Below are 16701 nucleotides of genomic sequence, written 5' to 3' on the forward strand. Positions count from 1 at the left end.
GTTGTAATTATTTAATTAGTTTGTCGTCTTTTGTTGTTGTTTCAAATTATACGGCAGCCTTGTTTTTATCATTTGATTGATGTAAACAGGATTGTTCACTAACGATAGTAATAATATTAATAACAGTTTAAAACAAATCACTTAGGAAGTAAATAATTATTTACATTTCTTTAAATTTCAGCTAAATTTGTTAAAAGTACCAAAAAATCACTTATTTTTCGTTTTATTACAAACAAGCGTTTTCCTTGTTAAGTAGCGTTTATTTTTTTTATTACCTTTGACATTACTGTTATTCTTTTGACTTTAGTCTCTCTCTAGAATTTTAACTGTCAGGTGGTGTTGTTTTTGCTATACAAAAGAGCAAAAAATCTTGAATAAGAATAAAAATATTTGCGTATATAGAAAAATTAAAAAAAAAATTTAGTTACAAAAGGAAATTAAAGCAAATTGTTTTAAAGAAAATTTGCGGAAAATTATTGATAATATAAATTACAATTAAAAAAACGCCGGTTATTTGCTGATAGTGTGCAGAAAAAAAATGGCCATAGCTCAACATGATAATATATTTCTTTTCATACCAAATATAATAGGTGAGTAATTAAATAAATATTAACAAATAAAACCACAAATTGTTATTGTTTTACTGAGGCCAACATATGGAAAAACTCTTAACAATTTGAAGGTTTATGGAGGTGATGCGAAAAAAATGTTTATGATGGCAAAGTTTACTAATTAAATTAGTGTTAGAGCGTTTCTGTGGGGGGTGAGGGGTGGGTTTTGTTTGTATACCTAAAATTTTTTAAGTATTCTTTAAGTTAAAATGCTATTGATTTTGATGACAGCAAAATTTGCTTCTTATATATTGATTTATGTTGATTGTTTGTATTTTTAGGTTATTGCCGCATTGTTTTGGCTTTAATAGCATTTTGGTTTATGTCCACTAATTATTTAGTGGCCGGTTGGTGTTATGCAATAAGCGCATTATTGGATGCAGTGGACGGACATGCTGCCCGAGCTTTTAATCAGAGTAAGTAGTAGGGTAATTGAAACGCCTTATCGGCTACAGGTAATCAGACAAAGCGGATAGTTATAGAATGTTAAATTAAAAAAAGCCTATTTGTTGATTTTAATGTTACTTACTTTGAAAATAATCTTTGTATTTTAAACATAAATTTTATTATAGGTTTATTAGTTTGATATTTAAGGTATATAATATAAAATTGTGTATACTTATACTTAAAGTGCATAAAGCAATAAATGATAATAGTGCCGGTGTGTGTAGTTAACTATTTAATAAGCTTATTCGTGTATATACTGTAGAACTATCCAACTATCACGTCATTACTAGTTATCTTTAGTAAAATTCTAGAAATTTTAACAAAGAAACTTACTTAACGCTCTAAAAAACAAAACCTAAACCAAATAAAGCTAAAATGTTTAACGAAAACAATAATTTTTTAAATGTTAAAAAAAATTTTTTAAAATTTCCCCTTAATTCAATATGTTGTCCAATTTTTCTATTTTCTTAGATTTTAGTTAAAGTTTAGTATATATCCTTTATGATTCCTCAGTTTTATTAATTTTCCTTTAAGCTTTTTTTTTTTATTAAATTATACAATTTCCCTACAGTTTATACTTAATGTCATTGAATCATCTTAATTTTGTAGATATTTCAATTCAAAATTCTTAATTTTCATTAACTTTTCTTTAGTTTTATTGCAATTTTATACAAAATTTTTGCTAAATTATCCATTTACTTTGCAGTTAATTACAAATTTGTTTACATTTTTCAATTTGTTTTTGTTTTCATTGACGTCATTGCTGTATGTGTGTTTATTTTTGTTTTGCTCATTCATTGCTGTTGTTTATATATTCTTTTACTTTGTTGTTTCATTTAACTGTTTCTTAGTATATATCTTTTGTTATTGTTTTATAATTTAATACTAATCAAAACAAGTTGTTTGTTTGTTTGTTTGCATTACTTATATGCATATGTTTGTGTATCATAGACTCTTGTTTGTTTAATTTGAAAATGCAATTCTCTCTATTTCTCGCTTTGTTTTGATTATATGCAATATGCCTTAACAGGGTGTTTCATATATAAGAAGAAATGCACATTTTAACCAAAATCCAAATATTTTTTTGTAAAATTTAGTTTAATTTTCGAAAATATAACAAAGTTTTGAAACACAAATATATTTATATTACTTTCTTTGTGTTTGTATTAAGAAATAAGTGCATAATAACCGGGTGTCTCAAATAAATGACAATATATAATAGATTCTGTTAAAAGAATAAAGACTTTTTTAAGAAAGATATGAAAATTTCAATATTATTATTAAATAAACATATATACATTTTACAAATTTCTATTTTTAACATATTCTTTGTGTTATTCTTCTTACAGGCACCCGTTTTGGTGCTATGCTGGATCAGTTAACCGATCGTTGTGGTACCATGGGTCTATTGGTGACCTTAAGTTATTTCTATCCCTCCTATATGTTTTGGTTCCAACTGTCAATGGCCATAGATATTGCCTGTCACTGGCTGTATATGCAAACGTAAGTAAAAATAAAAAAATAATTGAAATCTAATAAAATTTTACATTTGTATTCGATATAATTAAAAACAGGAGCGTTGTTGTGGGCAAAACATCACACAAAGCCACCGATTTAAGTGAAAACATAGTAATGCGCTTGTATTATCAAAAGGATGTCCTAACATTTATGTGCTGTGTCAATGAAGCATTTTATATAAGTCTTTATGTTTTGCATTTTACCACGGGACCCATAAGTAAGTTACTTTTTTTCATTATGCCATATTAAATAAGATGTTTCTTTTATATAATGAATTTTCTTTTACATTTAACAGTTTTTGGTGTTTCTTTGTTTAAAATGGCTGCATTTGTTACCGCTCCCTTTGCTTTATTGAAATCCTTGATCAGCTGCATGCATGCCTATGTGGCCAGCGTTGATTTGGCCAATGTAGATAAGCGTGAACGTTTGGAAAAAATGGCCAAAGAGGCTAGCAAACGTTCGGAATAAGTTAATCCGAAAAGAAATGAAAACAATTTCCTTTTATTTAGCTAAGTAAGCTTAATCTAAATGTAAACAAAACAAAGATTACAAAGGTTTAACAAAACCTTTAAATCTGTAAAAAAATTCCAGTGTAATTTATAAAATATTCAAATGAAAACATGAAATTCTATACTATATATACTTTTTCTATAACTATTTATTTATTTGTTAATTTACAAATTATATTTTGTAGTTTTTTTTATTATTATTTAATTTATTTTATTATTATTATTAAACATAATTTTACTTTTAATTAATTAAAAGTAGTAATAACGAAATTTGCAATTTTTTCTTACTTTCATATAAAAAAATTTTAAATTGTCTAGTCTTGTAGTTAAAAAGGAATTTTGTGCGACAGAAAGTATTGTGTGAAATATTATTGTTAACACAAAACGAAATTATTTTAATATAATTTAAAAAAATACGAAAAATAAGCATTTTAAAACAGAGAAATATATGTATATTAAAATAACAAATAAATGTCTAAAAATTATAAAAACAACTATTATTATTGTTTAATTATAAAATTGAAATAACTAAAAAAATTATATTCATATAAAAACTATATAATAATCTCTTTAATTTCAATTTTCTATTTAAAAATAACGTTCATTCTATGTTTTTCTAACCTACATGAGCCACCCTGTTTACCAAATCCCCACACTAAACGTATGATTTTGCTATTATATACAAAAATTTCACTGAACATACCCCATCCTATCTCTACCTCGACAGCTTATCAAAAACAGCTGTTTTTGTTTTCATTTTTTTCTAATCTTTTTGCAAAGTTTTCATTGGTTTCATTGTATTATAACATTTTCCTGCAAAATCAACTAAAATATAGCAAATATTATAATAAATTTAAATTATTCATAAAGAAAATTGTTTTTTTAATCGAGAGTGTATAAAAAAAGTTTTAAAAAAGTCATGCTTTCTCATTTAAAAGATATATTAAAATATAGCATACAATATGCCTGTGTAACCCACTGTTTTTTTGAATACATTGGAGATTTTGTAGTGGTAAATATAATTTTTATGAAACTTTACTTTAATAACTAAATACATTGAGTAGATTTTTGTATAAGTTTTAAGATTTTTTCATAAAAATCTGGGTTTTTATTTGAGCAAATAAATATTGCAGTAACATTGTCAAAAGGAGTAGTAAGCGAGTGTGTTAGATTTACAATTGTTACCACAACCACAGGCGACAATTATAAATTTAAAAGAAAAACGAAAAATATATCTTAATAATAATTTTTTTAAAAAATCTCTCTTTTAATTTTTATTTATTACACTTTTTTTCAGTGCAGTGGCCCATCTATGGAACCCACACTATTCTCCAACAATATTCTACTTACCGAAAGAATTTCAACACGTTTTCATAAACCCAATCGTGGTGATATCATCATAGCTATTTCACCCACCAATCCCGAGCAATATATATGTAAACGTGTAGTGGGTTTGCCGGGTGATAAAGTTATCTTAGAACCACCGCCACCATCTGAACTTCATGGCTTAACAAATGATGATGGCAAAGTAAAAACTACTGCCTCTAATATGGCCAGTACTTCCGTTGTTACTGAAGATTATGTCCCTCGTGGTTTTGTTTGGATCGAGGGAGATAATCAGAAAAATAGTTCAGATTCTAGATATTATGGTCCTATACCTTTAGGTTTGATAAAGAGTAGAGCGGTGTGCAGAATATGGCCGTTAAGTGAAATCAAATTATTATGAAATACCAAAGGAGGGTAATTAATTTTATTTAAAAGTTTAAAAGTTGTTCAAAGTTCAGTAATTAAAAAAAATAAATAAAATTTTATAAAAATTTAATTAAGAATATTTTTTTAATATCTATAAAAATTATAGATTTTCTACAGGAATCTTCAACTGAAATGTTTCAAAACATCCTCTTTATCTTTTTTTAGATATTTACCTATATAATATCTATCTATCTATCTATCTATCTATCTATCTATCTATCTATCTATCTATCTATCTATCTATCTATCTATCTATCTATCTATCTATCTATCTTTCTAATGATTCTATTTACTGCTAAAATTTACAACTATGTACATAACACTGAAACTGTCAATCACTGAACATACCCCTTGTTACTTTTTATTTTGTCAACTTTTGACATCTGCACATTTTCTCATTCTTGTCAGCAAAAAACAGTGAGACGGTCGTACAAACTCTGGAATTTTCTTGTGAAAAGTGTTGAAATTATTAATTAAATTAAACTACAAACCATAATAAAAAGAACAATAACCATTTTATAATGGCTTCCATTAGTTTGTTGAATCCAAAAGCTGAATTTGCTAGGGCTGCGCAGGCTTTGGCCATTAACATTTCTGCTGCCAAGGGTTTGCAAGATGTTATGCGTACCAATTTGGGACCCAAAGGAACAATGAAAATGTAAGTTTTTCTTTAAATTTTCCAACTAATAGCAGTAAAAGTTTAAGTTGAGTTAGATTATGAAAGGATTTGGAGTAATTTATAGTTAGTTTTAAAAGCATCTGTTGTCTGTGCCATCACGGGGTGTCGGCATTTTGTAGGCTAAGTATGAAAGTGAGGTTAAATTGAATTTGGTATGTGTCATCGAATGCAATGAATGAATGTAGTGTTGTAAAGTGTTAAAATATTAAATAGCTAGTGACAGATGGTTGTAATTGTTAATGCGAAAGTTAAGTGATGATTTCGAAAAGCTTTTATAAAATTTAGAAATTTTAGATATTAAATTAGTTTTTGAAGTTAAGGTAATAATATTTTAATGTAATATTTTATTTTGCACATCTGCCATTGGATATTCTTGTTTTTAATAAGATATTTCCAATTTTATTGATAAATTTGTGCTATATAAATGTTTAATTAACTCTGAAGATGATATCTTAGTTATCATTATTCGTATTATTAAACAACAATCATGATTTTTAAGTAGATTTTCTATTTTAGCGCAATAGCCTGTAAATTATTTGAATTTCTCAATAATTTATTAAAACATTTGCGCTATAAAAATTTTAGCTTAATTTAATTTTAATTTTGACGTTTAACTAAAAAGTCAAAATTCGGAACCATTAATCTACAAGTTCGTGGAAAAGTTTTAAAAACAATTTGAGTTTTCTTTAAGCGCATTAGCCTGTAAATTATTTGTAAACCTTAATAATTTATTAAAACAATTTGCGCTATATTAAATTTAGCTTAATTTAATTTGGAAATTGACATTTAACTATTATAAGCCAATTTTCGGAACCATTAATCAACAATTTTCAAATGATCTTCAATCTTTTGCACATATAGCCTGTAAATTGTTTAAAACCCATAACAATTTATTATAAATGTTGTGCTATATTAAAATGTTTAATATAATTTGAATATGGCCTCATCAACAAAATAGGTCAATATTTGGAACCATTAAACAACAAATTTCCTACAAAGATCTATAAACTTTTAAATCTTATTATCATCATTATTCCCTCAATACAATCTGAAATCCTCATTCTTCTTTCAGGTTGGTTTCTGGCGCTGGCGATATTAAAATCACTAAGGACGGTAATGTTTTGTTGCATGAAATGCAAATTCAACATCCTACCGCTTCTATGATTGCTCGTGCTAGTACCGCTCAAGATGATTCGACTGGTGATGGTACAACTTCCACTGTCCTCCTGATTGGTGAACTTCTCAAGCAAGCCGATATCTTTTTGGCTGAAGGTTTACATCCACGCATTGTTACCGAAGGTTTTGAGAAGGCTCGCGAACAAGCTTTAGCTGTTTTGGAAACTATGAAGGTACCCATCGCTGCTGATAAGAAAAGTTTATCTGAGGTAGCCAATACCAGTTTGAAGACTAAAGTTCATGCTGCTTTGGCTGATCTTCTAACTGATGTTTGTGTCGATGCTGTTTTGGCCATACGCAAAGATGATAAACCAGCTGATTTGCATATGATTGAAATTATGGAAATGCAACATAAAACCTCTACCGATACTTCCTTGATCAAGGGTTTGGTTATGGATCATGGTGCTAGACATCCTGATATGCCTAAGCGTTTGGAAAATGCTTACATTTTAACTTGCAACGTCTCCTTGGAATATGAAAAGTCTGAGGTTAACTCTGGTTTCTTCTACAAGACCGCCGAAGAACGTGAGAAGTTTGTTAAGGCTGAACGTGATTTCATTGATCAGAGAGTAAAGAAAATCATTGAATTGAAACGTAAAGTTTGTGATGGCACTGAAAAATCCTTTGTGGTCATTAACCAAAAGGGTATTGATCCCATGTCTTTGGATGCTTTGGCTAAGGAAGGTATTATGGCTTTGCGTCGTGCTAAGCGCCGTAATATGGAACGATTGGCTTTGGCTTGTGGTGGCACAGCCATGAACTCTTTCGATGATTTGGAAGAATCTCATTTGGGTTATGCTGGTTTAGTCTATGAGCATACATTGGGCGAAAACAAATATACTTTTGTTGAGGAATGCAAAAATCCCCAATCTGTGACCATACTCATCAAGGGTCCCAACAAACACACTATTGTACAAATCAAGGATGCCATCAGAGATGGTTTAAGAGCTATCAACAATGCCATTAACGATAAGGCTGTTATTCCTGGTGCTGCTGCCTTTGAGGTTAGGGCCTTCAATCAATTGATGAAATACAAAGATACCGTTAAGGGTAAGGTACGTTTGGGTATACAAGCTTTTGCTGAAGCCTTATTGGTTATACCCAAAAATTTGGCCATTAACAGTGGCTACGATGCTCAAGATACAATTGTTAAGTTGACTGAAGAAGATCGTCTTAATCCCGATCCTGTGGGTTTGGATTTATCTACTGGTGAAGCTATGAAACCTGCCGATTTAGGTGTCTACGATAATTACAACGTTAAGAAACAAATTTTGAATTCCTGTTCGGTTATTGCCAGCAATCTATTGCTGGTCGATGAAGTTATGCGTGCTGGCATGACCAGTCTTAAGGGTTAGTTTGTTTTCCCTTTAAAGGAAAAACTTCTAAAAGTATTTAATGGAAATAAAAACACACCCGCTTATCTAACATTTTTTCTACTCTACTTTATTTTTTTCTTGTTTTGAGACTCGTATTGTTTGCTAATTAGTTTACTTTCTATATATTTTAAGACATTTTCTAAATGATTTTTTTAAGGCACCTTGAAAAAAAAAAAAAAATTAAAAACACTTAAATCTCTAAAACATTAATCCATTTTCTGTGAAATTTATTCAAAAATAAAAAAAAACAAGTGAAGCATTTAACATTAAAAAACAAAAGTGAAAAAATACTTAAAAACGAAAGCTATCAGTTTTTGAACTCAATAAAAAAGGGCATATAAGGAAATTTCAATATAAAATTTTGAATATTTGCTGAATTTCAAAATCCTTGAGTTTAGATTTCTTCTTTTATTTGGGGTTTTTTGCATTTTTTTCTTATTCTGTATACCATTTTGTAAATTTCATAAAATTTTATAAAATATTTCCTTTTTATTTATATCTTTTCGCAAAATCACATTATTTTCAGTTCTTTTTTAAGAACTTTTAAGGAAATTTGTATGTTCCTAATTTCTTTTTAGAAGTTTAACAAAAATTTTCATCTGGCAACATTTTAAATAACAGTATCTTGTTAACATTAAAAATTTACGAAAAAAAAATTTTCATCCCGAACAAAATTTTAGTTTCGTTTTAAATTTCGTCGGAAGTGGATAGTAATTTAAAAAAATTTATTTTAATATTTAATAATTTTAATATATTTAGTTTTAAAATCTATAATTTATTTAACATTTTCAAATTACATTCTATTATGCAAAATTGCATTATTTTTTTGTGCATATTAATTTTATATTTAATCTGGCAACTCTTAAAATAACAGTATTTTTGTTTATATTGCAAATTTACGAAACACCCTGTGCAAATAAATAAAGCCAAAGTTTGTGCCGAACAAAACTTTAGTTTCGTGTTAAATTTCGTCGGAAGTGGATTGTAATTTAAAAAAAAAAAATTAGTCGGTCGTTGTTTAAAAACCTTTACAAAGCTAAAGAACATCAAAAAGATTGTTTTCAAGTAAGTAAAAATAAATTTACTTTACTAGAAACAGACGCTTGGGGCCGTTTGGCTATTAAGTTTGAAGATGCCGGCATTTATCAATATGATGCCATGTGCAAAATGTGAACATTATTTACAAAGCAGCCATTATAAGACACAGCCTCATTAAGTTATACGAAATAGAACTGGGCACCGAGCAGTTAGATGATATTGTGAATATTATGTGCAACAGTTGGATGATATTGTGAACAATATTTATTAGTGTAAAAAGCAACAATTCAATGTAGATGTTTTGCCTAGAGTAGATATACCGCCATAGGCACGCCAAACACCAGTTCATATCAAGCTTAAATAGTTTTATGTCCAATTGACAGAATTGACAGCCAGAAGAAAAGCTAGTGCCCAGTCGCAAACATTTACCAGTCTACAACTTTAGCTCCAAGCGTCCGGGGTTATATATGACAGTTTAAAGAATTAGCTTTGGTCGCGCGAAGTTGCATTACAAGAATTTCGTTATAATTTTATATCGCTGTCTGAAACAAACATTTGAGATTAATAGTTTTCTACAAAAAGTTGATATAAAGTGTTATGAGAAGCTGTTCCAGCAGAAAAAGGTAAAGCATTCCATTGTTTTTCTTATTTTCAATTGAATATACAAAAACCATTTCTTTTGTTTTTTAGTGAATTAACTTAAATGCAAGTTTACAAGTTTTAAAATCTAAAATATATTTAACATTTTAAAACTACGTTGCTCCATTATGGTAAATAGTTGTTTTTCTCGCAAAGTTGCATTATTTTTAGTTCACATTAAACAGCTTACTAAATTCTTAATGTGTGCAAAAATATTTAATCTGGCAACTCTTAAAATAACAGTATTTTATTTACATTAAAATTTTAGGAAACACCCTGTGCAAATAAATAAAGCCAAAGTTTGTTCCGAACAAAACTTTATTTTTACCGTAAATTTTGTCGGAAATGGATAGTTATCCAAAAAATTTAGTCGATCAGTATTTAAAAACCTCTACAAAACTCAAGAAAATCGAAAAGGCTGTGTTCAAGTAAGTAAAAATAAGTTTATGTGTTTTCTTAGTGGAAAAAACAAAGATTCTTTTGCTTTTTTTTTCTTCATGGCAAACAGACGTTTTGGTCCCAATGTTTCTGAGGTTTTAGAGGACTATGGCCGTTTGGCTATCAAGTTCGAAGAGGCTGGCATTTATCAATATGCTGGCATGTGCCAGTTGGGTGTTGCAAAATGTGAAAATTATTTACAAAATGCTATGGCCGAGTGTCAGGCTTTACTAAAAGCGGCTCGTTTATTTTTAAAGGCTCACGAAGAAATGGAATCTTTGCTATTAAGATCCAACAGCCCGGAGTATAGGGAAACTGCTTTGCATTGTTTTACCCAGGCTGTGGAAAAATGTCCCGATGATAGTGTCATTAAGGCAGCCATTATAAGAGAAATGACACCTTTACAGCCTCATTATGAAGTGACGAGTACTTTTAATTCACCGGCTCATCGTATATACGAATTAGAACTGGCTACCGAACAATCATTAAAAAATCATGATTATCTTAAGGCCCTACAGCAGTTAGATGATATTGTGGACAATATTTATGAACGCAAAAAGCAACATCTCTATCAAGAGGTTTTGGCTAGAGTAGAAATATTAAGAGTACTGCTGTTAGTGGCACTAACACTACCACCGTCACGTCAAACTCCAGCTCATATAAAACTTATAGAGTTTTATGTACAATTAGCTGAATTTCAGCCCGAAGAAAATCTACTGCCCAGTCCCAATCATTCACCAATCCATGCTAATATTCACAACTTTAGCTCTTGGCGTCCGGGTTCATATTTGACACAATTTCAAAAATTTGCTTTAGCTGAAATCATTTTAGCTTGGCATCTCAATAAGCCGCGTGATTTGAAAGTGGCATTACAAGAATTTCGTCATAATTTTATATCGCTGTCTGAGACGCAAAGATTTCTGATAAATAGTATTATACAAAAAGTTGATAAAAAGTGTTAAGAAGCTGTTCCAGTAGAAAAAAGGTTAAGCATTTGATTGTTTTTCTTGTTTTTCAATGAAAATACTAAATTAATATTTTATTTCTTTTGTTTCTTTTTAGTGCATTCAAGTCAAGATTTTCAAGCAAGTTTATTTAAGCAAGTTTAATAAATTATTTAACAAGATAAAAGCAAGCGGATCTTAAGGTAAGATTTTTAAACTATTTATTATTAATATTTTTAGTTTTAAAATCTATAATTTATTTAACATTTTAAACGTACAATCTGTTATTGCTCTCAATAATTAACAAATATTGGGAAAGCTGATTGACATGATGATCTTATAGTTGTGTTAGATCTTTAGAAATAACAAAAAATTTTGTTGTTCTCATTGAGAAATGTCCAAAACTTTACTTAAATTCCCCTTTTAAATATTCCTACTTCAGTTCTCCTCAAGTATTTTCTTTAAGAATCATTATTCTTTGAATCAACAAGTTTTTTCTTAGAACTTTTTCTTCAAAGTCATATATTTTTATTGAGCACGAAAAATAATTTCATTTTTTTAGTTTTGTAATGACTTTGAAACTTTTACTTTTACTACAATTCATGATTATCATATTTAAAAAAGTTAATTATAAATTAAAATTATCTTAATTTAAAAAAAAAACTTCACTTTTCCAACGTAGATACTTGCAGTATATAAAACTATTATAAATCTTTGTTGTTTTTATACAAAACCTTTTAATGTTGATCTAAGTGATTAAATTTTTTGCGTAATTTTTCACGTCTTTCCTTTTTAACATTACGCCATGGTTTTTCGGAAGGCTCTGCCTGTACCAAAGAGCCATCGGCCTGTACTCGAATATGTGGAAAATGAGTGCGTCCCTTGATGTGAGCAGCACCAGTTTGTTGGACGAAGAATTGTTTGTCTAAATCTTTAGAAGTGGTGTTTTTGTTAATCTGAAAGGAAATACGAAATTAGTTTTAAAATTTTAAAGATTTTTTTTAAATTAAATTTAAACTAACTCTCATGGCTCTTTGTTGTTGATCGGGTAGAGATTTTTCCTCTATGATTTTACGTGATCTCTCAGGAAATTGATGATATTCTTCTTGGGGCACTGTAGGTGGAGCTACACAATATAACAGTTTACCATTGACATAATCCTTTAAAACATAACGAGCCGAACGAGATTGATCCGGTTGACCATTAGAGGTCATGAAACCACGATTATCTGGTTGAAAATAAAAGTTTTATAAATTGTTCTAAACAATTTTCATTTCAAACTTACAGCCATAAGCTAATAAAAGTTCTTCAGAATGAGGACATCTATTGGGATCTTCACCCTCTATGGGTTTGGTTATAATAATACCATATTTATCTTCTAAAATGTGTCTAGGAATGCGGGAACATAATAGATTAACTGGCGGCACATGATCACGCATCTAAAATTTATTAAATTTTAAAAAAATTTTCAAGTTTTTCAAATTTTTTTTTAACCTACCTGATCTATGGGTAATATACCATTTAATATCATATCAGCTTTGGTTAAAACAAAACTGGGCATTACTAAACCAGGACAATCACACAATAATAGATCTTGATCTAAATATAAAGTTTGGAAATGTTTAGTTTTACCCGGTGTGGCGGACACTGAAACTTTTTTCTCTATCATTAAAGCATTAATGGTACTACTTTTACCCACATTGGGATAGCCCACCAAACCTATGGTGGTTACTTTATCCGTATAGGTAGTACCCTGATAAACGGTCTTAAATAATCTTATAAGTTCTTCTCTGCTCAAGAGTTTGGCACTGTTTTTAATAAACTGTGCCTGGGCTTTTTCTTCTTGGGGCGTGGGTAATTTCTTTTCAATTTCATGCAGTTTATCTTCTAGTTTGTCTAAGGTGTTATTGATATCATTGGCTGCCTTTTTTAGTTCTTTTAAAGAAATGTCCTCAGGTTGTTCTTCTAAATCTTCTTGCTCCTCTTCGTCTTCGCTATCTTCTTCTGAGTCCTTTTTAAGTTCTTCTTCCTCGTTTTCTTGTTGTTTCTTTAGCTTCAGCTCTGTCTTAACTGGTTTCTCTTCTTTATTTTCTGCCGCCTTTTTTAACTCTTCGGTAGCCAAAGCTGCCGAGAAAAATGCCGTTCTTATGCCTTGTTCATCAAAGTATTCTGCCCAATATTGCCTTTGTTTTTCAGTTAACAAATCTGATTTGTTAACTAAAATCATATTCATTTTATTGGCATTAACTTCTTTAACATATTTCTCTAAATCCTCACTTCTGAAAAGTAAAGGATTACGTGCATCTACTATTTGAACCACTACATCTGATCTTTCCACTACACGCCATAATTGACGCCAAAATTCCAAATTCTTCTCATAAGGAGTCATGATAATTTCTTCATCCTCCTGCAGTAAAGCCAAATTACGACGCCAATCCAAAAAACTTTCCCTTTCCATTCTCTGCAATTCATCGGCTGCTGTTTCTGCTGACCATTTGGGACGGCGTGGAATTTTCAATAAATCCTTATTATCCTTGTGTTTTTTCTCTATTTGCATTTGTTCATTGCGTGATAGGAGGCCTACACCCTGTTTGGGATTAATGAAAGCTATATTTAACTTTTCAGCCTGAAACTCTGTGCCAGCCAATTCGGCGGTACGTAAAAATTCCTGGAAAGATGATTCCTCTGTCACCGAACTTAAATTCAAACGACCCCAGTCATAACCATCTTGGATTTCAGTGGTGTGCAACTATAGAAATGCGTAAATTAACATATTTTTTAGCTAAACATTTACTTTGTTTTATTTTTTCTGTCTTACCATAGAATCATTGTCTACTTTTCTACGGGGCGTATGACCAAAACGATCTTTTATTAGTGTACGCCCTAAATTATTACCTCCTTTACCCTTTTTACTCATTTTTCTTAAATTTTTTTAGCAAAATTCTTTAATTTTTATGTTTTTCTTTAAAAATTCTAATAATTTCAACACGTGCACTCTATTTTATGAAAAACAAATCAAAACAATGACCAGCTGTCAAAATAAAACAATCACAATAGTGTTTTTGTCAAAGATGACATTCACAATAACTATTAAATATAAAGTTGCCATATGTGAAAGATCAACTTTTAATCGTTAATTGCTTGCATTTGAAATTAAATTAAAAATTTAACTAAATTAGAACAGAACTAGCACAGAACTAGAACAGAATTAGCACAGAACTAGAAATAGAAAAGAACTAAACAGAACTAGAACAGAACAAGAACATAAATAGAACAGAACTAGAATAGAACTAGAACAGAACAAGAACATAACTAGAACAGAACTAGAATAGAACTAGAACAGAACTAGAACAGAACTAGAACAGAACTAGAACAGAACTAGAACAGAACTAGAACAGAACTAGAACAGAACTAGAACAGAACTAGAACAGAAATAGAACAGAACTAGAATGGAACTAGAACTGAACTAGAACAGAACTAGAACAGAACTAGAACAGAACTAGAACAGAACTAGAACAGAACTAGAACAGAACTAGAACAGAACTAGAACAGAACTAGAACAGAACTAGAACAGAACTAGAACAGAACTAGAACAGAACTAGAACAGAACTAGAACAGAACTAGAACAAAACTAGAACAAAACTAGAACAAAACTGGAACACAACTAGAATAAAACTAAAACAGAACTAGAACAGAACTAAACCTCGAACAGAATTAGAATAGAACTAAAACAGAAAAAGAACAGATCTAGAACAAAACTAGAAACGCACAAGAACAGAACTAGAACAAATCTAAAACAGAACTAGAACATAACTAGAACCGCACTAGAACAGAACTAGAGCAAAACTAAACCTCGAACAGAACTAGAATAGAACTAAAATAAAACAAGAACAGAACTAGAACACAACTGGAAAACAACTAGAATAGAACTAGAACATAACTTGAACCGCACTAGAACAGAACAGAACTAGAACAAAACTGGAACACAACTAGAATAGAACTAAAACAGAACTAGAACAGAACTAAACCTTGAACAGAATTAGATTAGAACTAAAACAGAACAAGAACAGATCTAGAACAGAACTAGAACAGAACTAGAACTAGAACTAGAACAGAACTAGAACAGAACTAGAACAGAACTATAACAGAACTAAAACAGAACTAGAACAGAACAAGAACAGAACTAGAACAGAACAGAACTAGAACAGAACTAGAACAGAACTAGAACAGAACTAGAACAGAACTAAAACAGAACTAAAACAGAACTAGAACAGAACTAGAACAGAACTAGAACAGAACTACAACAGAAATAGAACAGAACCAGAACAGCAACAGAAATAGACCAGAACTAGAACAGAACTAGAACAGAACTAGAACAAAAGTGGAACAGAACTAGAACAGAACTAGAACAGAACTAGAACAGAACTAGAACAGATCTAGAACAGAACTAGAACAGAACTAGAACAGAACTAGAACAGAACAGAAATGAATTGAAACTAAAAGAATTAAAACACTTTTTAATTTTTTAATAATATATTTTTTCTTTATTACGGTCTTTTTTTTCTTAATATTGTGTATAATTAGTTATATACGCTTTTTTCAGTTTTGCCTACAAAATAAGTAAAAATAAGAAAAACTTAAAAATGAAATATGGCGTTAATAAATAGTGTTTTATTTTTCTTTCTTTTTTTTACCATATATAAAGTTAACACCAGCTAAATCACAAATTTTTTGCAATATTTTAAAACTTTAAAAATATTTGTCATTTAGCTAATGAAATGTTTCATTATTATTATGTATTGTTTGTATGTATATGCTTTGTGGTATTCTCATTATATATAAGTAAATTGTATATAAACTTTTGACATATAAATATTTTTTTATTATTATTATTATTTTCTATATATAAATTTAGAAAGAGAGAGAGTTAGAGATAGATAGAGAGAGAGAGAGAAAATGTTAGTTAGAGTGAAAGAGACACATACAACATTTATATCACTAGAATTAATATTAATTTATAAAAAAATTAAATTAAAAATTTTTAAGAAATTAAAATAATAAAGCTTATTTAATAAGTGTGTATACCTTAAGCTTTTTTATAAAATACTTAAGCTTTTAACTACGAGTATTAGTTTTGTTTTTGTAAATAATTATAACTTTTACAAAAAACTAATCAAATTAAGTTTCAAATAAGTTATTTGCGTTTTTTGTTTGTTTTATATCGTTTTTTAGTTTTCTGTGTTTATATTGTTTAATTATTGTTTTAAATAAATAGGAATCTTAAAGTGATTGTTTTTTAAGGTTGTTATATTTGTTTTCTTACTATTTTTTTTAATAATTTTCTTTAAACTGTTAATATTTGGTAAAGAAATTGTTTGCATCTTTGGATTTTTGTTTTTATTTTAAATTTATTTGATTTGTTTGTTTTTGTTTTTAAGTGTTTTAAACTACCTGATTTTATTTTTAATTTTTTTTTCTAAATTCAGCATTTTTTTTTTTATAAATTTCTTTTTGTTTTTCTTATTTGAAATTTTTTTTGGTAATTTTTAATTTTATTTTTGGTAATTTTGTAAA

At 29.1% G+C, this 16701-nt stretch overlaps 5 protein-coding genes across 6 annotated transcripts; 4 read left to right on the forward strand and 1 right to left on the reverse strand.

The window, feature by feature from the left end:
* The first annotated feature begins 316 nt into the window (after window positions 1–316).
* On the forward strand, window positions 317–3061 carry LOC111680753 (CDP-diacylglycerol--inositol 3-phosphatidyltransferase). Its single transcript, XM_023442455.2, has 5 exons — window positions 317–590; window positions 893–1027; window positions 2408–2561; window positions 2633–2793; window positions 2872–3061. Exons 1-5 carry the CDS (start codon window positions 539–541, stop codon window positions 3042–3044), a joined length of 675 nt encoding a protein of 224 aa, XP_023298223.1. The 5' UTR covers window positions 317–538; the 3' UTR covers window positions 3045–3061.
* A 784-nt stretch (window positions 3062–3845) lies between these two features.
* Window positions 3846–4907, forward strand: LOC111680756 (mitochondrial inner membrane protease subunit 1). 2 transcript variants are annotated; one of them, XM_023442458.2, is made up of 2 exons: window positions 3846–4097; window positions 4383–4907. In XM_023442458.2, exons 1-2 carry the CDS (start codon window positions 4005–4007, stop codon window positions 4809–4811), a joined length of 522 nt encoding a protein of 173 aa, XP_023298226.1. In that variant the 5' UTR covers window positions 3846–4004; the 3' UTR covers window positions 4812–4907. The 2 variants fall into 2 exon arrangements, with proteins under 2 accessions (XP_023298226.1, XP_046802445.1); XM_046946489.1 differs by having other exon boundaries at window positions 3980–4097; window positions 4388–4907.
* Window positions 4908–5223: 316 nt separating this feature from the next.
* On the forward strand, window positions 5224–8133 carry LOC111680751 (T-complex protein 1 subunit zeta). The gene is made up of 2 exons (XM_023442453.2): window positions 5224–5495; window positions 6589–8133. The coding sequence occupies exons 1-2, from the start codon at window positions 5359–5361 to the stop codon at window positions 8045–8047; spliced, it is 1596 nt and encodes a 531-aa protein (XP_023298221.1). The 5' UTR covers window positions 5224–5358; the 3' UTR covers window positions 8048–8133.
* A 914-nt stretch (window positions 8134–9047) lies between these two features.
* LOC111680755 lies at window positions 9048–11323 on the forward strand. The gene is made up of 4 exons (XM_046946542.1): window positions 9048–9729; window positions 10014–10173; window positions 10254–11168; window positions 11246–11323. Exons 2-3 carry the CDS (start codon window positions 10091–10093, stop codon window positions 11143–11145), a joined length of 975 nt encoding a protein of 324 aa, XP_046802498.1. The 5' UTR covers window positions 9048–9729; window positions 10014–10090; the 3' UTR covers window positions 11146–11168; window positions 11246–11323.
* Window positions 11324–11709: 386 nt separating this feature from the next.
* On the reverse strand, window positions 11710–14138 carry LOC111680752 (large subunit GTPase 1 homolog). Its single transcript, XM_023442454.2, has 5 exons — window positions 13946–14138; window positions 12626–13876; window positions 12413–12566; window positions 12150–12355; window positions 11710–12083 (listed from the first exon to the last, which is right to left on the reverse strand). The coding sequence occupies exons 1-5, from the start codon at window positions 14042–14044 to the stop codon at window positions 11865–11867; spliced, it is 1929 nt and encodes a 642-aa protein (XP_023298222.2). The 5' UTR covers window positions 14045–14138; the 3' UTR covers window positions 11710–11864.
* Window positions 14139–16701: the final 2563 nt, after the last annotated feature.

The sequence above is a fragment of the Lucilia cuprina genome, chromosome 3 (genome assembly GCF_022045245.1).
Source record: "Lucilia cuprina isolate Lc7/37 chromosome 3, ASM2204524v1, whole genome shotgun sequence".
In the NCBI taxonomy this organism is placed as follows: domain Eukaryota; kingdom Metazoa; phylum Arthropoda; class Insecta; order Diptera; family Calliphoridae; genus Lucilia; species Lucilia cuprina.